The sequence below is a fragment of the Patella vulgata genome, chromosome 4 (assembly GCF_932274485.2).
Source record: "Patella vulgata chromosome 4, xgPatVulg1.2, whole genome shotgun sequence".
NCBI classification, from domain to species: Eukaryota; Metazoa; Mollusca; class Gastropoda; family Patellidae; genus Patella; species Patella vulgata.
In genome coordinates, this window is record NC_065882.2 from 20,104,998 (window position 1) to 20,123,443 (window position 18,446).

The 18,446-nt window shown below is 33.9% G+C and overlaps 1 protein-coding gene across 1 annotated transcript in view; it reads left to right on the plus strand.

Moving 5' to 3' along the window:
- The window catches only part of LOC126817440 (hillarin), a 42,305-nt gene extending 25,109 nt beyond the window's left edge, over window positions 1-17,196 (plus strand). Inside the window, exons 3-9 of the mRNA XM_050544417.2 lie at window positions 5,824-6,051; window positions 9,033-9,263; window positions 9,998-10,222; window positions 10,582-10,664; window positions 11,418-11,561; window positions 12,077-12,232; window positions 13,145-17,196. Coding sequence (XP_050400374.1) covers window positions 5,824-6,051; window positions 9,033-9,263; window positions 9,998-10,222; window positions 10,582-10,664; window positions 11,418-11,561; window positions 12,077-12,232; window positions 13,145-14,660 — 2,583 coding nt within the window. The 3' untranslated portion in view covers window positions 14,661-17,196. The remainder of the gene's footprint in view (window positions 1-5,823; window positions 6,052-9,032; window positions 9,264-9,997; window positions 10,223-10,581; window positions 10,665-11,417; window positions 11,562-12,076; window positions 12,233-13,144) is intronic.
- Window positions 17,197-18,446: the final 1,250 nt, after the last annotated feature.

Consider the following 18,446-nt stretch of genomic DNA (forward strand, 5'->3'; position numbering starts at 1 on the left):
TTTTATCTAATTATTGGCCATCTTCATGTAAACATCATTTTAGCCAATTTTAGATCACTTGAATAAAGATATCCATAAGATTTTTGGAAATACATGTTGGTCAAGTTATATAGCCCTACCAGGTTTTTTTTATGAGGTTTACCAGGATTATTAAGAATTGACTGTTAAATTTCTTAATAAATTTGGTCATAAAGATCAGTATCTCACACCCCAAACATTTATTTATAATCCATTTATTTATTTAGTTAACATTTTATTTCTGTTAAGTTAAAAAGTATGCCAAAGTCTATGCTCTTTGGGGGTTGGATGGCTGAATGGTTAGCATGTGCGCGCTGTATCATAAGGCATGTCATTGAGTCAACTGGCGTGGTTTCGAATCCCTGGTTGTACGTGACAATTAAGGAGTAGGGTCGCCTGTCCAAACTCATGGGTTATCTCCGGGTCCTCCGGATTTCCTCCCACTGCTAAAGACCCCTACGTGCAAGCGAATTATTGAAATAAAAAATTAACCATATGTTAGTCCCGAAATGACCTAGTTTGTGTCAAATGAACGTTAAACCCATTTCTCTCTCTCTCTCTCTATGCTCTTTATTAAGGGATTTATAATTCGTCAAAAATGTTCAAATACCATTCAGTATTTTCAAACATTTGGCATTCTATGCAGATGATATAAACAAACCAGTGCCACCTATTTTTGGCTAATCTGATGGAATCTAAGCTGGGAGATTTTTTTGATTTTGTTTCCTTAATTATCTATTTGAGTACATTTTAGCATGGATTATAAAGCTGTGAAATATTAGATATTTGAAAAATTGTTGGGTCTAGACAGAGAGTACAAGAAATTATCTGCTTCATACCCACGAAGATGACTTCATTGAATCTGACATGAGAATTGTAGTCATTGAGTTTGAAAGCACTTTAGATATATATAAATATAATATAAATATATATATATTTTGTATGGTGCTTTATGTTTTATACCAGTCAAAAATGAAATAAAATGGGGGTTTAACCTCCTACTTTTTTGCACCGACTGTATTGATTTTGCCCAGACAGCACTGATACAGCCTACTCTTGCATCAAATTTCAACTGTCAAGGGATCATACCCTCCCACATGCTCCACTGACAAGGGATCATACCCTCCCACATGCTCCACTGACAAGGGATCATACCCTCCCACATGCTCCACTGACAAGGGGAAATCACAAGGGTAAAACCCTGAGGAACTTTCTCGGCCAACACCAGGAGCATACCCGAGACCTCCCGGCTAGCGAGTCAGTGTCATAGTCACTCAGCCACTGAGCTCGAATATAGCAGTCAGAATATTTCAAATACTTGTACATCAAATTTTAATTAAGATATACAATCAATTTAGTTTGTTTTAGTTTTGAAATAAAAAAAAAAATATCAGGCTTTTTGGTTTAAACAAATCTAATACAGGAATGAAACACAAATGAGTTTGCTAAGTGGGAGAGAGATACTGGTAAATGATGATAAATAAAAAAAATCAAATTACATGAAAGTGTCGGAATATTTCTACTGGGTGCGTTATTGTATGTGAATACAAATGACATCATGTTAAATGGAACTAGTTTGAAACTTTTGACATCTTCAGTTTCTTCATTAGATAATGAAATGATATGAAATGGAGTTTAAAGTCCTACTGTTCTTCACTGACTGGGCTAATGAAGACTGGCATATGTCAGCATGCAGTACATGCTATGAGACAAATTTGGTCCCGACAATACTCTTACATTAAATTCCAACTGTCAAGGAATCTTTTACGTGCATTCCAATGTGTCAACAGGACCTCGATTTTTCATTCCATCCTAACAACTATACGTTGTCCCTTGCCAGACCCTGTTAGCGAGGCAAAGTCTTACGCACTGAGCCACTTTGGAACTAATTTAAAACAAATGACATTCTTGAGTTTCTTCATTAGGTAGTAATGAAATGGGATATAAATTCTTAAGGTTATGCACCAAATGTTTTATTATCTTGTGCATTAAATCTATAAACATAAATGTCAAGATCTTAAAAGCTGGATGGTTATATATAACTGTTCACTGGTTTCTATTTTCATTCCTCAGCTTACATTCTATACACACAATAAATTATGTAGATTCAAACTGCCATTTTCACATGTTTGTCAGTTGTCATTTGTTAAGAATGTGAGGGTGATAAAAAGCAGACAATCGACTATGATCATCTTTTATTCTTTAGGAGAATATCACTTTAATTTTCTTTAAATGTTTGAAAAAGGACTAGCTGTGTGTTGAAGCCTGTTTAAATGCTTATAATACATTTAGAATAGTCAGCAATCAATTTTGAGAATCTATTATACAATAACTCCCACACTATTAGGTATTTATGAGGTTCATTTAAAAGTTGTATTGTCAATATAGTAATGTTTAATCTATTAATGAAAGGTGGTTTCGAGGATCGTTGGTTCTCACACCCTATTTTTATACAGAGTTTATATATAGATATACATTGTCATTTTTTATAGATATATTACACATTAGACATCCAATGAATTGCAGTGGTGTGCAGAGTTAAGGGCTGAGGGAGTCGACACTTGTCAGCCTTAACATTAAAGGGCCAATCCCGATAATTTTCTGGAGAATAAAACTGCTTAATTTTGTGTTAAAATCCCTTAGAATCCTCAACCTAAGGGCCGAGCAACTAACTCAATATTTGTGATACGTTTTCAAACAACTTAAACCCGCCAGTCTTCATCTGGAAATGGAGACCAGTGTCCCAAGCTGTATTAGGCGGTGTCTGGATAAAACCAGACTTTTATTTTATAAAAATAATGTGTAGGTGAAATTTACCTTCCGTTATCAAGTACAGCACATGGGTCATTCACTGTATAGACCTCTCAAGGAACGGGAATCGATTATCAGGTCACCCAACGAAAAAATTGACCCAAAATCGTAAAAGGGTTACGTGTCCGAATAAGCAGTTTTGATGTTCACGTCCAAACGACTCAATATTTTGAGCTGAAATTTTGAGACAAGGTAAATACACCATTCCTCAATATTTTGGTGCTGAAAATTTATACGTACTCCGACATTTATTTTTGAGACTCTGTTCAAATCGGGATAGTCCCTTTAAGGTTTTTTGAATTTGGTATATTTGCTATTAACTTTGTTGTACAAACCCAATCTTCATTAGCCCAGTTGTGGTACATGTAGGATGTTAAACCCCATTTCATTTCATTTCTTGTACAAGCTTCTTTACTTAGATTGAAGAAGCCACGGTGGCCAAGTGAGGAAGACGCTGGCTCGCTAGCCTGGAGGTCGAGAAAATACATCCTGATTTTCCAGTGTGTTTCCCCTTGTCAATGATGCCGGATGGAGGGCCTGACAAGGACAGCTGTCTGGTCGTCCAGATGGGCATGCACGTAAAAGATCCTTGACAGTTGGAATTCAATATAAGAGTAAAGCCGCTGTCCAGGCAAAATTTTCCTCATAGCACACTGTACATGTATAGTGTATGCCCGTCTTCATTACCACCAGACCCTATAATCAGGTAGTTGGCCCTGTGCCACCACTAAACATTTACACCGCACTGATGAATTGTTTTATTTGTGCAATCAAAAGTCAAAAAAACCTTTAACATAAGTATTTTTACTGAATAGTTTTCATGGGTGGAATAAATTGACATGGATTACGTGATTTGGTGACATGCAGTTTTGGGGTATTAACACTTGAGTATTACTAAACAATAAAATAGGCGATGATACTAATATATTGTGATTCTTATCGAGAATAAATCTGAATTGTAAATTTTACTTATATGCTAAATGTACATTATAAGTAACAGTACAATTACTTGTTATGTAAGTTACATAAGGCCATAAAACTTTTCGTATGTCTGCAAAACTACAGTATTACAACAGCTCCAGACAGTGTCGGCAACAGTTGAAGTAAACTGAACAAGGCATTATTGAATAAATAGGACTACTGACAAATCTAATAATTTAAAAGGTTTAAAATGCCTGACATTTTTATGAGAAATTAAAATCAGGTTGTTTTGACCTCTGCACTGTAAAACTAATAAATCATGTCTGTATTGTTGGATGTGACAATAATGATAAACAACCTCTTGATGACGATATAATTGTTGTTTTACTCGATCAACAAGATAGGTAACATTTAATTTATGTTCAACACAAGTTTTATGTGCCCATTTTATACCTGTTTGCAAATCGTTTAGGTATGGGTTACCAAACTTGAACACACCATTTATGGCTTTGGGGATAGTTTTGTGCATATTTGGTCATGGATGCCAACAGAGCATTTTTTTTCATAAATAAAATTCTTTTAAAAAGGGATAAGCTCTTCAAATTTTAGTGTTAAGAATAACAGTTCATAAAACTTTATAGTCTATTTTTTTAAACTGGTTTGGGTAATAAGATAGGCTGTCTCTACTATCTATGTGTACCAAATTTGCCATACTTTTATTGGAAATGTCCAACCTCGTGGGTTTTCTCCGGGTCCTCCGGTTACCTCCCACTGCTAAAGACCCCACGCGCAAGCGAATTATTGAAATAAAATTAAACCATATGTTAGTCCCGAAATGACCTAGTTTGTGTCGAGTGGATGTTAAACCCCATTTCTCTCTCTCTCTCTCTTTATTGGAAATAAATACTTTTGTGTGACTACATCTTTAAAGTAATATCTACACACTTTCCAGGCTCACATACACAAAAAAGATCAACATTTCAAGTAATAATAATGGTTATATATCATGTAATCTGTACATGTAGGATTGTGTAATTGACCTCAACTCCTTGTTGACTAAATATTTGAATATATTTTTCTCGTTATTCATGACAGCCATTTGTTTAATATTGTCATTGCTGTCATACTAAAGACAAATAACTATCAACCTACCATAATTGGCGAGTTATGTAGAAATAAAATGGAGTTTGGTGTCATTTTTTTCTTTACGAACAAGGCTAATGAAGACTGGCATATGTGCTATAAGGGAAATTTCGCTAGAACAGTGGCACTATAACTTACTCTTTATTTCAAATTGCAACAGTCAGGGGATCTATAACATGCTGCCAATGGAATACACAGGACCATGGTTTCTCATCCCATCCAAACTGACGAAGGGAAACAAGGCTAAAGAATCCTGAGTTAATTTCTCAGACAACAATGGGGACCTCCTGGTTAACAAGATGTATCGTACTGATCTGTTAATCTTTTATGACCTCCCATAAATGTATTGAAATACAAGATTGAAAATAAGATGATATAGGTCTTTCTTTGAATGGCATTTTGTAATTGGCGTATAATCAAATAAAACGACTTGTGAAATGTTGTTGAAACGTCCCAGTGAAATAAACCAGAGTAATTGTTATCCATGTTTTTTATTTGATGTTTGTCTGCCTACATGCTTTTTTGAAAAACACATCATGCTTTTTCTGAAATTTCTTGACAACAAAATTCAATCTTGTTATGTTAACAATGAAATGCACTTGCTTCTTGCCGACTTTGAATACAAATTAAAGCTATTTGCAGTTTTCCCTTATAAAACTTGATGCACCACATTTATGTGATTGTAATGCTCTACATTTATTTGATGAAATTACCTTTGTTGTATTTAAGATAACAAATCTGGTAAAACGCACCACAAGGTCATTGATTTTATCGATTTAGAGACACTGCAGTTTATTTTGACGATTTCAAAGGTTTGAATTTTCATTGAAACCAAATAAACAACCAGTTTACTATTCCCACAAACAAATATTTTCCGATTGTTTCAAGTAAACCCTGCAAATTAATTCTATCACATGATTTATATTACAGGCGAAGAAACGAGATCAGCTGTTAAATGCTCAAAAAGAATTAGAAAGTCAGCTGAAGAAAGAAGAAGATGAATTGTTCGAGAAAATGACAAGAGAAAGAAATGAGAATAGTAAAGAAATATCGGAAGAAATCAACAGAGAATGGGAACAACGATTAAAAGAACTTACTGAGAAATTTGAAAGAGAGACAGATAAAAAGAAGAAGAAATTAAAAGATAGTGACAGAAAGGTATATATCACCTTTTGCTTTACTTTAAATAGTCTTGATGTACCTATATTCCACCACTCTGATATTTTGCTGTAATATTATATTTGAAAATATAGTGTTTTTGTCCACATTTTTACATGGTAAGATCATATCGGTCTCGTATGGTATCGTTTCTCCCCAATGCCTACCCCTATATACGTGTAGCTCCCATATTCCCCAATTCAGTGTTAATTATGGGTAGGCTTTTATTGACATAGAATTACAATCATGTTCATAAATTTTACAAATCTACAAATCGTAACAATGGTGACATGATATTAATAGAAAGTAAAGTGAAGTGTATTGATTAATCAATTTTAATAATAGGAGCAAATATTCTTTTGGTACATGTATTGTCTTAAACTCTGTATAATCCTTCAATTATGAAATTTAAAGATGCAACATATGTATTTCTTAAATTCTGAAATAAATTTAGCTTTTAAAAAAACATTTTCACCCACCCACATTCTTTAGCAGCAACATTTATTTATCATATTTAATAATAATAATATCAAATTTTTCATGAATTTATTAGTTCTCAACCCACGTATAAATCTTCGCATATAGAATTTTATTGCCATAAAACATTGTCTAAATAGAAACTACTTTATACACATGTTAAGCAGTTTTTGTGCTAAGTAAACGTACATAATGTAATAATATAATATAATATAAAAAGGTGACATAAAATAATCTTTACATATAGTTTATATACCTGCTGGCAATTGACCTACCTTTAGATAGAGATGATACTTTCTTTATAAAGATAAACATTGCTCAATAAACTTGAAGAAAAAAGAGAAACAGTTTATAAATCATTTAGGCTAACTAGATTTCTGATAAGTAATGATGACTCAAATGTCTGTTTTCTAACTTTTAGGGATATTATAAATTGAAAAACTAAAATGAGGTGGTCCATCTATTTGTATATCCCAACAAAAAAAATGGTTAATGATTTAAGTTTCAGAAAAATTATAATATTCTCCTGTTCAAGTGCTAAGTTTAAGGGGGGGGGGCGGGGGATGGCCGAATGGTTAGCACGTGCGAGTTGTATCATAAGGTCTGTCATTTAGTCAACTGGCATGGTTTTCATTCCCGGGTGAATGTACGTGACAAGGAGTAGGGTTGCCTGCCCAACCTCATGGGTTTTCTCTGGGTCCTCGGGGTTTCCTCCCACTGCTAAAGACCCCTACACGCAAGCGAATTATTGATATAAAATTGAACCATGTGTTGGTCCCGAAATGACCTAGTTTGTGTCGAATGGACATTAAACCCGATCTCTCTCTCTCTCTCTCTCTCTCTCTCTCTACTAAGTTTAATTAATGTATACTTTAATGACATGGGGAGTCGGTGGTCTAACACATGCACTTTAGATCATAAGATCTGTCACTGAGTCAAGTTGCATTGTTTCAATCCAAAGCTTGTACCCGAGTCCGCCGGTTTCCTCCCAAATTATTGAAATGAAATTGTACTGTATATGTTAGGCCCGAAACAACTATGTTTGTAGCGAGTGGACATTTAACCCCATTTCTCTCTCAATAATATCAATACTAGAGGATCATTGAATATGATGTTCAAAAGCTGAAAATGTTTTTGTCAATTGACCAAATTTCTTTATATTGTTTTTAAATTAGTGTTGTGTTTGGAAAAAAAGGTGTCTAGAACTGTTTTGAAAGTTGATTCCAGTGACTCATTGATATTTATCATATGTTTAGAATATAGAAATAGGTGGACCATCTTTTTTTTTCATAAAGTCTTATCCGTTTGAGTGCACACAGGGTGTATATTAAAAACTGGGTGTTGCGACACTAAAATGTATGAAATTTATGAAAGGGCGAAGCTACATGTATTTTAGTGGGTACTACCTTGTTATGGTATATGATTGAAGGGCATGACAACACCTAGATCTATAGTCTGTGTGAATAATGCAGCATACAATTAAAATTCCCTTAAACATACACTATGCAAGAGCTAAATCTGCCTATTGCAGGTCTTTCTTTAGGCGTGAAATGTTATATAAACTCTTAATTAGACATTTATTAACAAAACAAGACCATAATCGACTCTCGATGGCATCGGATACTCGAGATTTTAACTAGATTAAAACGGTTCGCCATTTAAAAATTTAATTTAAAAATGGGGAAGCGAGGCTAAGTCCTGATTAACCAGTGCCCTGGTTACCACTGTGAATGCATCTTGTCAAAACTACAATGATAACTTGGCTGAGAATGAAGTAATTTGAATGAAATTTTCTATATTTTCTTTTTTCATCATCTATTTTTTGAATTATTATAGCAAGAATGACCAACTCTTTATTAAACTCTTAAATAATGTATCTTTAATAAACTTTCACAATCTTATGTGGTCTTATGTTAAATTATCGTCATCAGTTATGAATAAAAACACTAAAAATAGAAATTTGTTCTGTTTGGTGGCTTTTTGATTCATATTTGTTCCATAATTAGATTTTCCTGATTAAAACCATGTTCAGGTTTCTCAAAGATACAAGAAAAGTGATCGCATAATGGCCCTAATAATGGAAATTTTACTGAATAAACTATGTGTAGTTACACTGGTCCTCAGTAATTTGAAAATTTTTCTCAAGAGTCAACAATTCGAAAAACATGGTTTGTGCATACATTGGCAGTAAATGTAAGATGATTTCAAACAAATACCACTGCCTGTGTAAAAATCCCCCCCTCCCCCTTATGTTAGCTCAAAATGAAATCTAAAACTATTTATCCATTCATTATTCATTGGAAGGGGGAATTCGATATAAGAGTAGGCCGTAGTGCCGCTGCCCGGGCAAAATTTCCCTCATAGCACACTGTATGGCGTATGCCTGCTTCATTAGCCCAGGTTGGGAGCAGAACAGTAGGACGTTAAACTCCATTTCATTTCATTATTCATTGGAAGGAATTTGATTTAGACTAAATTGGTTCATTTGTTCATTATATTTACAGTTGATGACTATTCAATTTGAAAATGAGAAAAAATCTCTAGAGAATACCATGACAATGAAACGAGATAAGAAAAAGAAAACAATGACATTAAGGTTACGTGAAAAAGGTCAAAGGGCAACATCTGAAATGGTGAAGAAACAGAGTACACAGATGTTAAAATTACTGGCAACCAAACAGGAAGAATTAAAACAAGAAATTGTAAAGGAATTAGAAAAAGAAACAGAATTAGCTGTAAGTTTTATCAGTCTTTATTTGAATATTACAACTTCCCTCCTAAACAAAAAAAAATACCATTTCAGATACTAGTACCGCAACAACCCAAAAACATGTACAAGCGGACTATATGGACCAGAAGCCATCTTGGAATTGTGACATCATATCCAAACACGAAGTCTGTCAATCAATGTGCAATTGTTCCAGAAACAAGCGTGTCAAGTTTCATAGCCTAGGCTTTTTTTCAAGAATGTCTCCCCCAAGATCAAGAATAACATGAAGATGAGTAGCGCTTTGGACCCAGTTCATTGAACAAAACTTAAGTGCATTCAACTGTGAATGTTAAATTTTGATGGTTAATAATCTTTAAAGAATTCAATCGGATTACTGAAACTAAGGTTTCATATTGATCTTAGGATAAGGCGTTGTGATAATCTATCTTATGAGTATGTGGGGTTACTAGACTATACTGGGTTTATTGGCTAGAAATATCTTTCGGATGGTTGAAGCCCAGTTCACACTCGTCAGATAGCATGTCATAGATATGAAATACTGTGCAAAAATATGTAATATGCAAAAGAGATCCTTTGATAATAAGGAATTTTGAGAAAGAGAATTTGAACATCAACATTTTCATCAGCTGATCAAAATTCTTTTGTCTTGCATTGGACATGTAACCATAGTGACTAAAATATAACCATCTAGCTGTTCGTCTCAAAATGATGATCCCCTTGCTATATTATATAATTCAGCAAAAAGATCCAGTTTTTTATGCTACACTGGGAAAGAAAAATGGATTAGATATCGTGGGTGGATTAAAAGATGGCGACCCTATAGAAGCTTTACAGGATGCTATAGAAGTCCTACAGAAACCTGCCGTTATAGAACCTCCAGCACCACACCCACCGTCATGTCGTAAAAAGGATCTGTATGATAATATAAGTATCTTTGATGATATTGATGAACAAGTGATAAGGGTAAGTTTAATATTAAAAAGAACTCCAGACATTTAGAATTGTGTGGGGTGTCACAGTTTCGTGTTATGGTTTGACATTGTCTCATAAGCAAGTATGGCTAAAACCGGTACTGACTAAATTCTCAACACTGAGTAATATATGATTCTTCCTTATTGCACAGTTAACTGAAAAGAATAATAATTACACTATGTTACCTTCATGAAAACCCACAGAGCTTTGATGCTTTGTTGGAGTTTTGAGAAGAATGAAAATGGAATAGAAATCGCAATTTCAAAGTACTGTTTCTTTTTACCTTGTTAGTTCCCACTAAATGAAACTAATTATAAAGGGATTGCAATTTGATATAATTATTATTGTAGGTTGCAGAAACAGAACAAGAAACTCATACAGAATTAACTCAACAACTTACAGAGAATCTAATAACAGATCTAGAAAAAGCTAGGTAAATAAATAGTTATCATTATTATTCTAGCAGTAATAATCATACATGTACCTCAAATTCTTTTCAATTTAGGTCAATGTTAAGGTAAAAACATGTCCTCCTCAGAGTAAACACAATGTTAAAACCATACATATACCAGTAGCTCTGTTCTTTGAATCTTATAATAGCAGGAAATGGGAGGAAAAGCACATGTAGCCTATATATACTGATTTACATTCACTTTTTAACATTTTTATTGTAATTTCTAATCAGTTATGTTCGGTGATATACATAACTGATTTTAAAATGTTCATTCTCTTAAACATACATTATGCAAGAGCTAAATCTGCCTATTGCAGGTCTTTCTTTGGACATTAACTTATCCAGACCATAATCAACTCTCGATGTCATTGCTAGCCTGCGATGTTTATTGTATTAGGTTCCGATCTGCTGTTCGACTTCCATTCATGATTAAATCAAGAAATGGATAATCAAGACTATGTTTTTATCGTACCGACTTTAGTAATGATGATCGAGATTAGGCCAAAAATTCAATCATTAAATTCTCAGTTCAGAGTGGATCAATTTGATTGAAATTTTCATCAAGTACCCTTTACATTATCTAGTTTTTAAATACATGTATTATAGTGAAAACTGCCAGCCCTTTATCTAGTCTCCCATAATGTATCTTTAAATATTGGATATCATGAGCTATATATGCTCTTTAATTTCAATGAAAATAACAACTAATTTAATCAACTTGTTATATTTCAGAGCTATTTATCGTTGGATTACTGTAAAAGATTTAAATGTAATGGAGTTTGATGAATCTCTAGTAACTGATACTCCTATGGGACTATTACGTGGTATTAAATATGGAACTGAGACATATCATGTTTTATTTATGAGACTCTGCAGGTAATCCTTCATATTATTTATTACTGGCTTCACTTTCTGCCTTGCTTTATTCTCTCGTCTACTTGGTAGAGACATGTCCAGGATGTCCAAATATAGGGAGGACATAACATTTGAAAGCTAAATACAAGATTAAGGGGGAAGTGATGTGTCAAGGGAGATAACTCTTTGCGCAAACATCATGTTCCTTTTGATTTTCGGCAAATTGTTCACTGCTTAAGGATTTTCTATTTTATAACTTATTAATTTATTATGAAAGATTTTTCACCTAAAATATTATTCTTATGGAAGTTTCAACACTGATGGTGTAATGTATATGCTGTAGCATCTGTTTTCAATACACCTTTGTTTGATTCCAGGCTTGTACATGACAAAAACAGGTATGCTTGGTTAACACGGTGGCTGTTCTCCCAGATTCTGGTTTCCTTCCACTGGACATTACACTCTCTCCCCTGCCTCCATTACTTGCACATTTTGTATCGCTACTAAAGTATTTTTTTTTTGTGCTTTGATTACAGTTATGCTGGTTTACACTGTGTTGAGATTAAAGGGCATTCTAAAAGTGTGGGCTATGAACCTGGTATGAAAATAACACCAGAGACATTTCAGAACACATGGAATTGTGTTTTAATTGATGGTGATTGGCGACTCATACAGTGTAACTGGGGAGCTAGGTGAGATATTTTCTACACTAATTTCTTTAAAGGCACAACAAATAAGATTGTTCAAACGATTATATTTCAAAAGTAAAAAAAAAAAATATGTGCTGTTTTTATGTAATTAAGCACATCCAAGTATAAAAAACCCTTGAAGAATGAAATAAACTGTACTAAAAAGATAAAAGAATAATTACTGATTTGTCTTAGACACACATAACGATGACAATGTGAAATCAATGTACATTTTAGGAGCAGAACAGTAGGACGTTAAACCCCATTTCATTTCATTTCAACCAAGTATTTAAAGTGCTTGATGTTTAGGGGGGTTGGATGGCCGAATGGTTAGCACGTGCGCACTGTATCATGAGGCCTGTCATTGAGTCAACTGGCTTGGTTTCGAATCCCCAGTTGAACGTGACAAGGATTAGGGTCGCCTGTCCAACCTCGTGGGTTTTCTCTGGGTCCTCCGGTTTCCTCCCACTGCTAAAGACCCCTACGCACAAGCGAATTATTGAAATAAAATTTAACCATGTGTTGGTCCCGAAATGACCTAGTTTGTGTCGAGTGGACGTTAAACCCCATTTCTCTCTCTCTCTCTCTCTCTCTCTTGTTTATTGATATTTCTCTGTTACAAGCCATTTATACTATGTCTTTCTGTTCTTCCAGACAGTATAAAGTTTTACATATTTCCTTGATGTTTAGTTTAGGGTTTTGTTAATCCCTAGGCAAACCACAATATTGTAAAAGTTGAATCTCTAAATGAAAAATTGATCCAAAATATGGTTTGATGACCAATTGAAAATTTGTTAACATTCGAGATCCAATGTAGACGCTGTGTTTAAGTTGGAGTAAAAATGACCACACTCTGTAAATAATAGTTGCTTGTATTTCTATGCTAACTGGCTTATGATTATTCTGTAATTTCAGACATTTGGTGATGAATAAAGATAAAGAGCGAGATAAGGTCAAGAGACGAGATCAGATACGATATCAATACGATGAACATTACTTCCTCACAGATCCAGATGAATTCATCCAAGAATTCTGGCCACATGATGCTAAATGGCAACTACTTGATTGTCCTCTTACCCTCGATGATTTTGAAGCTTTACCGTTTGTGCGATCTGTATTCTTCCATTACGGAATGCAGTTTGATCAACACAAGTCTGCTGTACTGGAAACCGGTGAAAAGGGAGGAATTAAGATATCTCTTAGAATTCCAGAACATTATGAAAATGATCTGGTGTTTTTCTACCAGTTACGTTTTGCTGATAAAGAACGTAGAAATGACTTAACATATCGTGGTGCTAATTTAGAAAGATTTGTTTTTCAAGCTATGGTGGATAATCAAGTAACGTTTAGTATTCATGTTCCTACTGTTGCTGAGTATTTCTTTGAAGTTTTCGCAAACAAAATCGATGAAACAAATCGCTGTATTGAAGATAATAATTCCAACCTGGCGCCATTCCGATTGAAATGTGCCTGTAAATTTAAAGTGACTTGTAGTAGTTTAGTAGGTAAAATGCATGCTTTACCTAATTGTGCTGCTGGAGAATGGGGACCAAAGAAAGCCTTCCGTCATTTTGGCCTCATACCCATTCTTCCCACAAGTCCAAATGGAGTTGAGAAACCAGAACATTTAGAGATAATCAAGGCAGGCATGCTGACAGTGGAAGATAAGTTTGTGATTCGATTCCAGATTCCAAGACCATTGCAATTTGTTGCCAAACTGCGAATGAATCAAGTAGAAGATTATGTTCTGGAACCTTTCATCCATCTTATAGCAGAAGGTCAAGTACTAACCGTGTCTGCTTCTTTACCTCAACCTGGTCAGTATGGTATAGATCTTTACGCCAGGCCAAAGGGAGCCACGGAAGGAAGTACTCTATCCCATGCTTGTAAATATTTGATTAACTGCATCAAGGTCTCATCACCTATGGATATACCAAAAATTAGCCCAAATTTATCCAACCGTAGCAAATGGGGACCAACAGCTCACTTTGAAGATCTTGGCATGAAATTGTTGTCTCATAAAGAGGCTAAGATGAGAATAACGGACACTACGAAAATTTGCATCGAGATATACGTACCCGAGCATGTTTATCTGTCATACCAGTTTAACCGTGAACCTGATGAGGATTATCGCGAGTATTGTACCATGAAACGGGAAGACGGCAACGTTAAATTAAATGTAAACTTTGTCAAATCTGGTAATTACATGTTGTCCTTATATGGGCGTCGTTCAGGAAGTGACGATAAATCCCTACCCAATATTTACAACTACCTAATACAATACACTCACCCGTCTGGAGATACAAATGGGACTGTTCCATCTAAATCATCGTCTATTTTCAAAAAATCAATATTCTCCAAGAAGATAAGTTCAGGAAGTTTTGATAAATATTCGGATAAGGGCTCAGATAAGGGTTCCGATAAATCCTAAATGATATGATGGGAGTACAGAGATCTGTGTTGATAACTTGTAAAAGCAGACGCATGTCCCTGGTTGGGTACAGGGCTTTACAGACTTCAATTAATTAAGATATTGGCCAGTTCGTTTTGTGAATCAAATACAAGATGGCTCCTTCAAAATGGAGGTCTGTTCATTTTATGCCAATATCAAATACATGTTTAAAAGTTAATATGTTCGTGTTATGTTAATTATTGGGGATATATTTTGTTTGTTATGATATTATGTATTGTAGATAAAAAGTTTTGTTTATAGAAAGAAATTGGTTGAAAGTACATAAGGCATACTTTCAAAAGAAGTTACAAACATTCCATGCAAAAAAAACCCACCCAATTTAGTTCAGCTTGGTGCATGTTCATTATGCCTGTCTGCATACTTATATTTATTAAATTAATTGCAAGTTAACTGTTGTCCTTTAAATTCAGTTATCTGATTTGTAATAATGATAATAATACTTTTTGAATAGTAGGCCTACCTTTTTACCCATGGAGCTAAGAGAAAAAAATCTTTTGGCCCTTAGATATGCAGGGACCCTTTCAAAAAAGTTGAGTTGTATTAAAATCAGTACTTGATTATTTAGTAAATTATTCAAATGGTTGATCAGTCTTCTGTTTTCAGTATAATAAGTCATTAATTACAAAAGATCGATTAAATTTTCATGTGAAGAAGTATACATGTATAATATTACTGTCATATCTCATAAATCTTTATCAAGTGATCTTGAGGATAAAAAAATATCACATGATTATTCAACCTACAAATAAATCTAATATGCAGTGGCGTGCAGAGGATTGCCGATACCTGAGGCCAACTCTGTGATTGCATGCCCCCAAGACTCAAGTATAGGGCCTAATGCTCAGAAATATGAGAAAATATGTAAAAACCAATGAAATAAACTATATATTCAGATTAAGTAGATCAGCGTATCTAACAAAGTTAACATTTAATTTGAAAAAAAAATTATTTCACACTTTGATTGGATTCCCCTTTGAATAGATGACTGGGCAGTCACCCCCTCTCTGTACACCACTGCCAACCTGTACTTCACTATCTGGCTGGGAATATTTCACAATGATTTTTTATGTATAGTCTGGACCCAGACCACTGCCTATATTAAAATTGTAGATCTGGGTGGCTATTTATGGAAGCAGTCCCTGAAACATCTTGCTGTAACTTAATGACAAAAAGCTAATTATCTAAGATTGTTAAGATTTGTAGTATAATTCTTAATAAGTGCAATTTTCTCTTAGTTTTTTTTCAAAATAATGAATTCATAAAAAAGAAGAAACTAATAATTACTGTAATAAGTACAGTTTAAAAAAATAATTTAATTTTTTTCCCCTTTTGTTATGCTTTTGTGTTTATAAAATTGGTGCAGAAATTTAGAAGTAATATTTAGGCTGAGTAAATTTTCTAAATAATTGAATTCAAAGGTTAAATTTGTATTTTATTGAATATTCTATGTTTGATTTTTTTTATACTAGTCAAATGATTCATGCAATAACTATGTATGCATACAGCAATATGATAAATAATTGGTGATTCTGAATGAATAATATTTAATTTGTATATATTATAGATATGAAATCAAATAACATTATGTACTGTGTTTGCCGATTATGCTGATTTAATTATTTAAATATTCAATTCATTATAATCAATTTTTGGAACATTTTTGGTTCATTTTAGCATTTTCAAAAGTTGTGCTTCTTAGAAATTGTTATATATTCCTGTCTGAATAGTTGAATTTATTGAATTGATATTACTATATAAATTGCCTATAGACTAAATATTGACCAGGTTCCATTAGTTTTTGACATCGAATAATAAAATACCAAAAAGAAAGTTGGAATAACCTTCAACAGCAATTTGAATATATGTGTTGAGAACTGAAATGTTTCATTTGAGTTTTGTTAATAATGTTGACTGTGAAACATTCAAATGAAAGTAGTATATTATGTGAATTATTAGCAATACTGATATATTAATACTTTTATTATATATTTAATAAATACTAAAACATATAATTAATAATCCAATAATATGTACAGTTTCACCTTATTACTTAATCAACTTTGTCTAGATATATACAATATGAATTTTCTATCTGCTATATATTGCTATTGCCTGGAAAACATATTATCATGGTTATAAATTATTTTAGAGCCTAGCCTTCTTTGATATGGAGATTTGTTATAAATTGAAATTTTCCACTGGTATTAGAGAATTTGATGATCTAGCCATCTTTAATTCAGAGATTTTTTTTTTTTATTAAATGAAATTCTTCATTCATATTCGAGAATTCCACTTTGTAAATAGCAGATGATCTGATTATAAAATATACACCTCTCTCTCTCTCTCTCTCTCTCTCTCTCTCTCTCTCTCATATATATTTATATAAGTAAAAATAACCAATTTGATGTGTTAAATATCTTATCACCAGTAATTTATATTTTTCTCATTATATAAGTTTTGCTATTTAAGAGATTAAAAATATTATATCTCGTCACGTTTTTGCCTTATTTTGTGTATTTTTGATGGGGATATATTCACAGAATTACTCATAACATCTGTCAACTGTCTGAAAGATTAGGAACCTGTCTGTCATTGAAGTAGCAGTATTGTTCTTTATTTGTAAATAATAACCACACCCAGTCTTTACTCGAATTTAAAACAGTGGCTAAGTGGGTAAGACGCTGGCTCACTAGCCTGGAGGTTGGGTGCTTGATTCCTTCATTGGCTGAGAAAGTTCATCCAAATTTTCCGGCGTGGTTTCCCCTTGTCAGTGATGCCTGACAAGGACAGCTGTCTAGTCGTTTGGATGGGACGGAAAACCGAGGTCCCATGTACACAAGGGCGTGCACGTAAAAGATCCCAATGCAGTTGGAATTTGATATAAGAGTAGGCCTTGGCGCCCCTGCCCGGGCAAAATTTCCCTCACAGCACACTGTATGGCGTATGCCCGTCTTCATTAGCCCAGTTTAGGAGCAGAACAGTAGGACGTTAAACCCCATTTCATTTCATTTAAAACATTCAATAGCACTACATCAGTGGTTCACAACCTTTTGTGTACCATGCTCAACATCGCAAATTATTTTGTGCCGTTTGTTATGAAAAAAAATTGAGTTTTCTAAAAAGAAAATTGATAACTCGCAGTTAATAATAATAGAGTTAAACTTCCTTGTGCAAACCTGTAGTCAAATTGTCGTAGAGGTGGCGCCAGATGCACGATAATATGTATGGAGGAGGGGAGACAGGCGTTTTCGGGAGTAATTTGTACCCAATCTGATTAAAATACAGATCTATATTTCGTTTCGTTTTTTTATACTTTCGATGGCTGCATGAAGATCTGACAAGTTATAGCGATAGGTCACGTCAGGGGTCAAAAGACCGACATATGACTCTATGATGTCAGACATTTGATTAACTATTACTCACAGTTCCGTGCAAAACACGCCTAAAGCTCGCCGTAACAGACCGTTTCATTGGCTTATCCCTGACACCATTCAGAACACGAGTTAAATAACAACCCTTCCAGATCCAAGGGTAGTAAAGACAAGTAAAACGAAATTTTGAACTATAAAAACGAAACGAAATAGGATCTGTGTTTTAACCAGATTGATTTGTACCAAAAGTTGTTTTGGTGTAAAAGTGATAATGGAACAGGTGAAACTTTTTCTTATTGACATCGTTTTCAAATTGCCCCACGTTTGGAACCACTGCACAATATTCTACAATTTTATTGAATCGGATAAACTC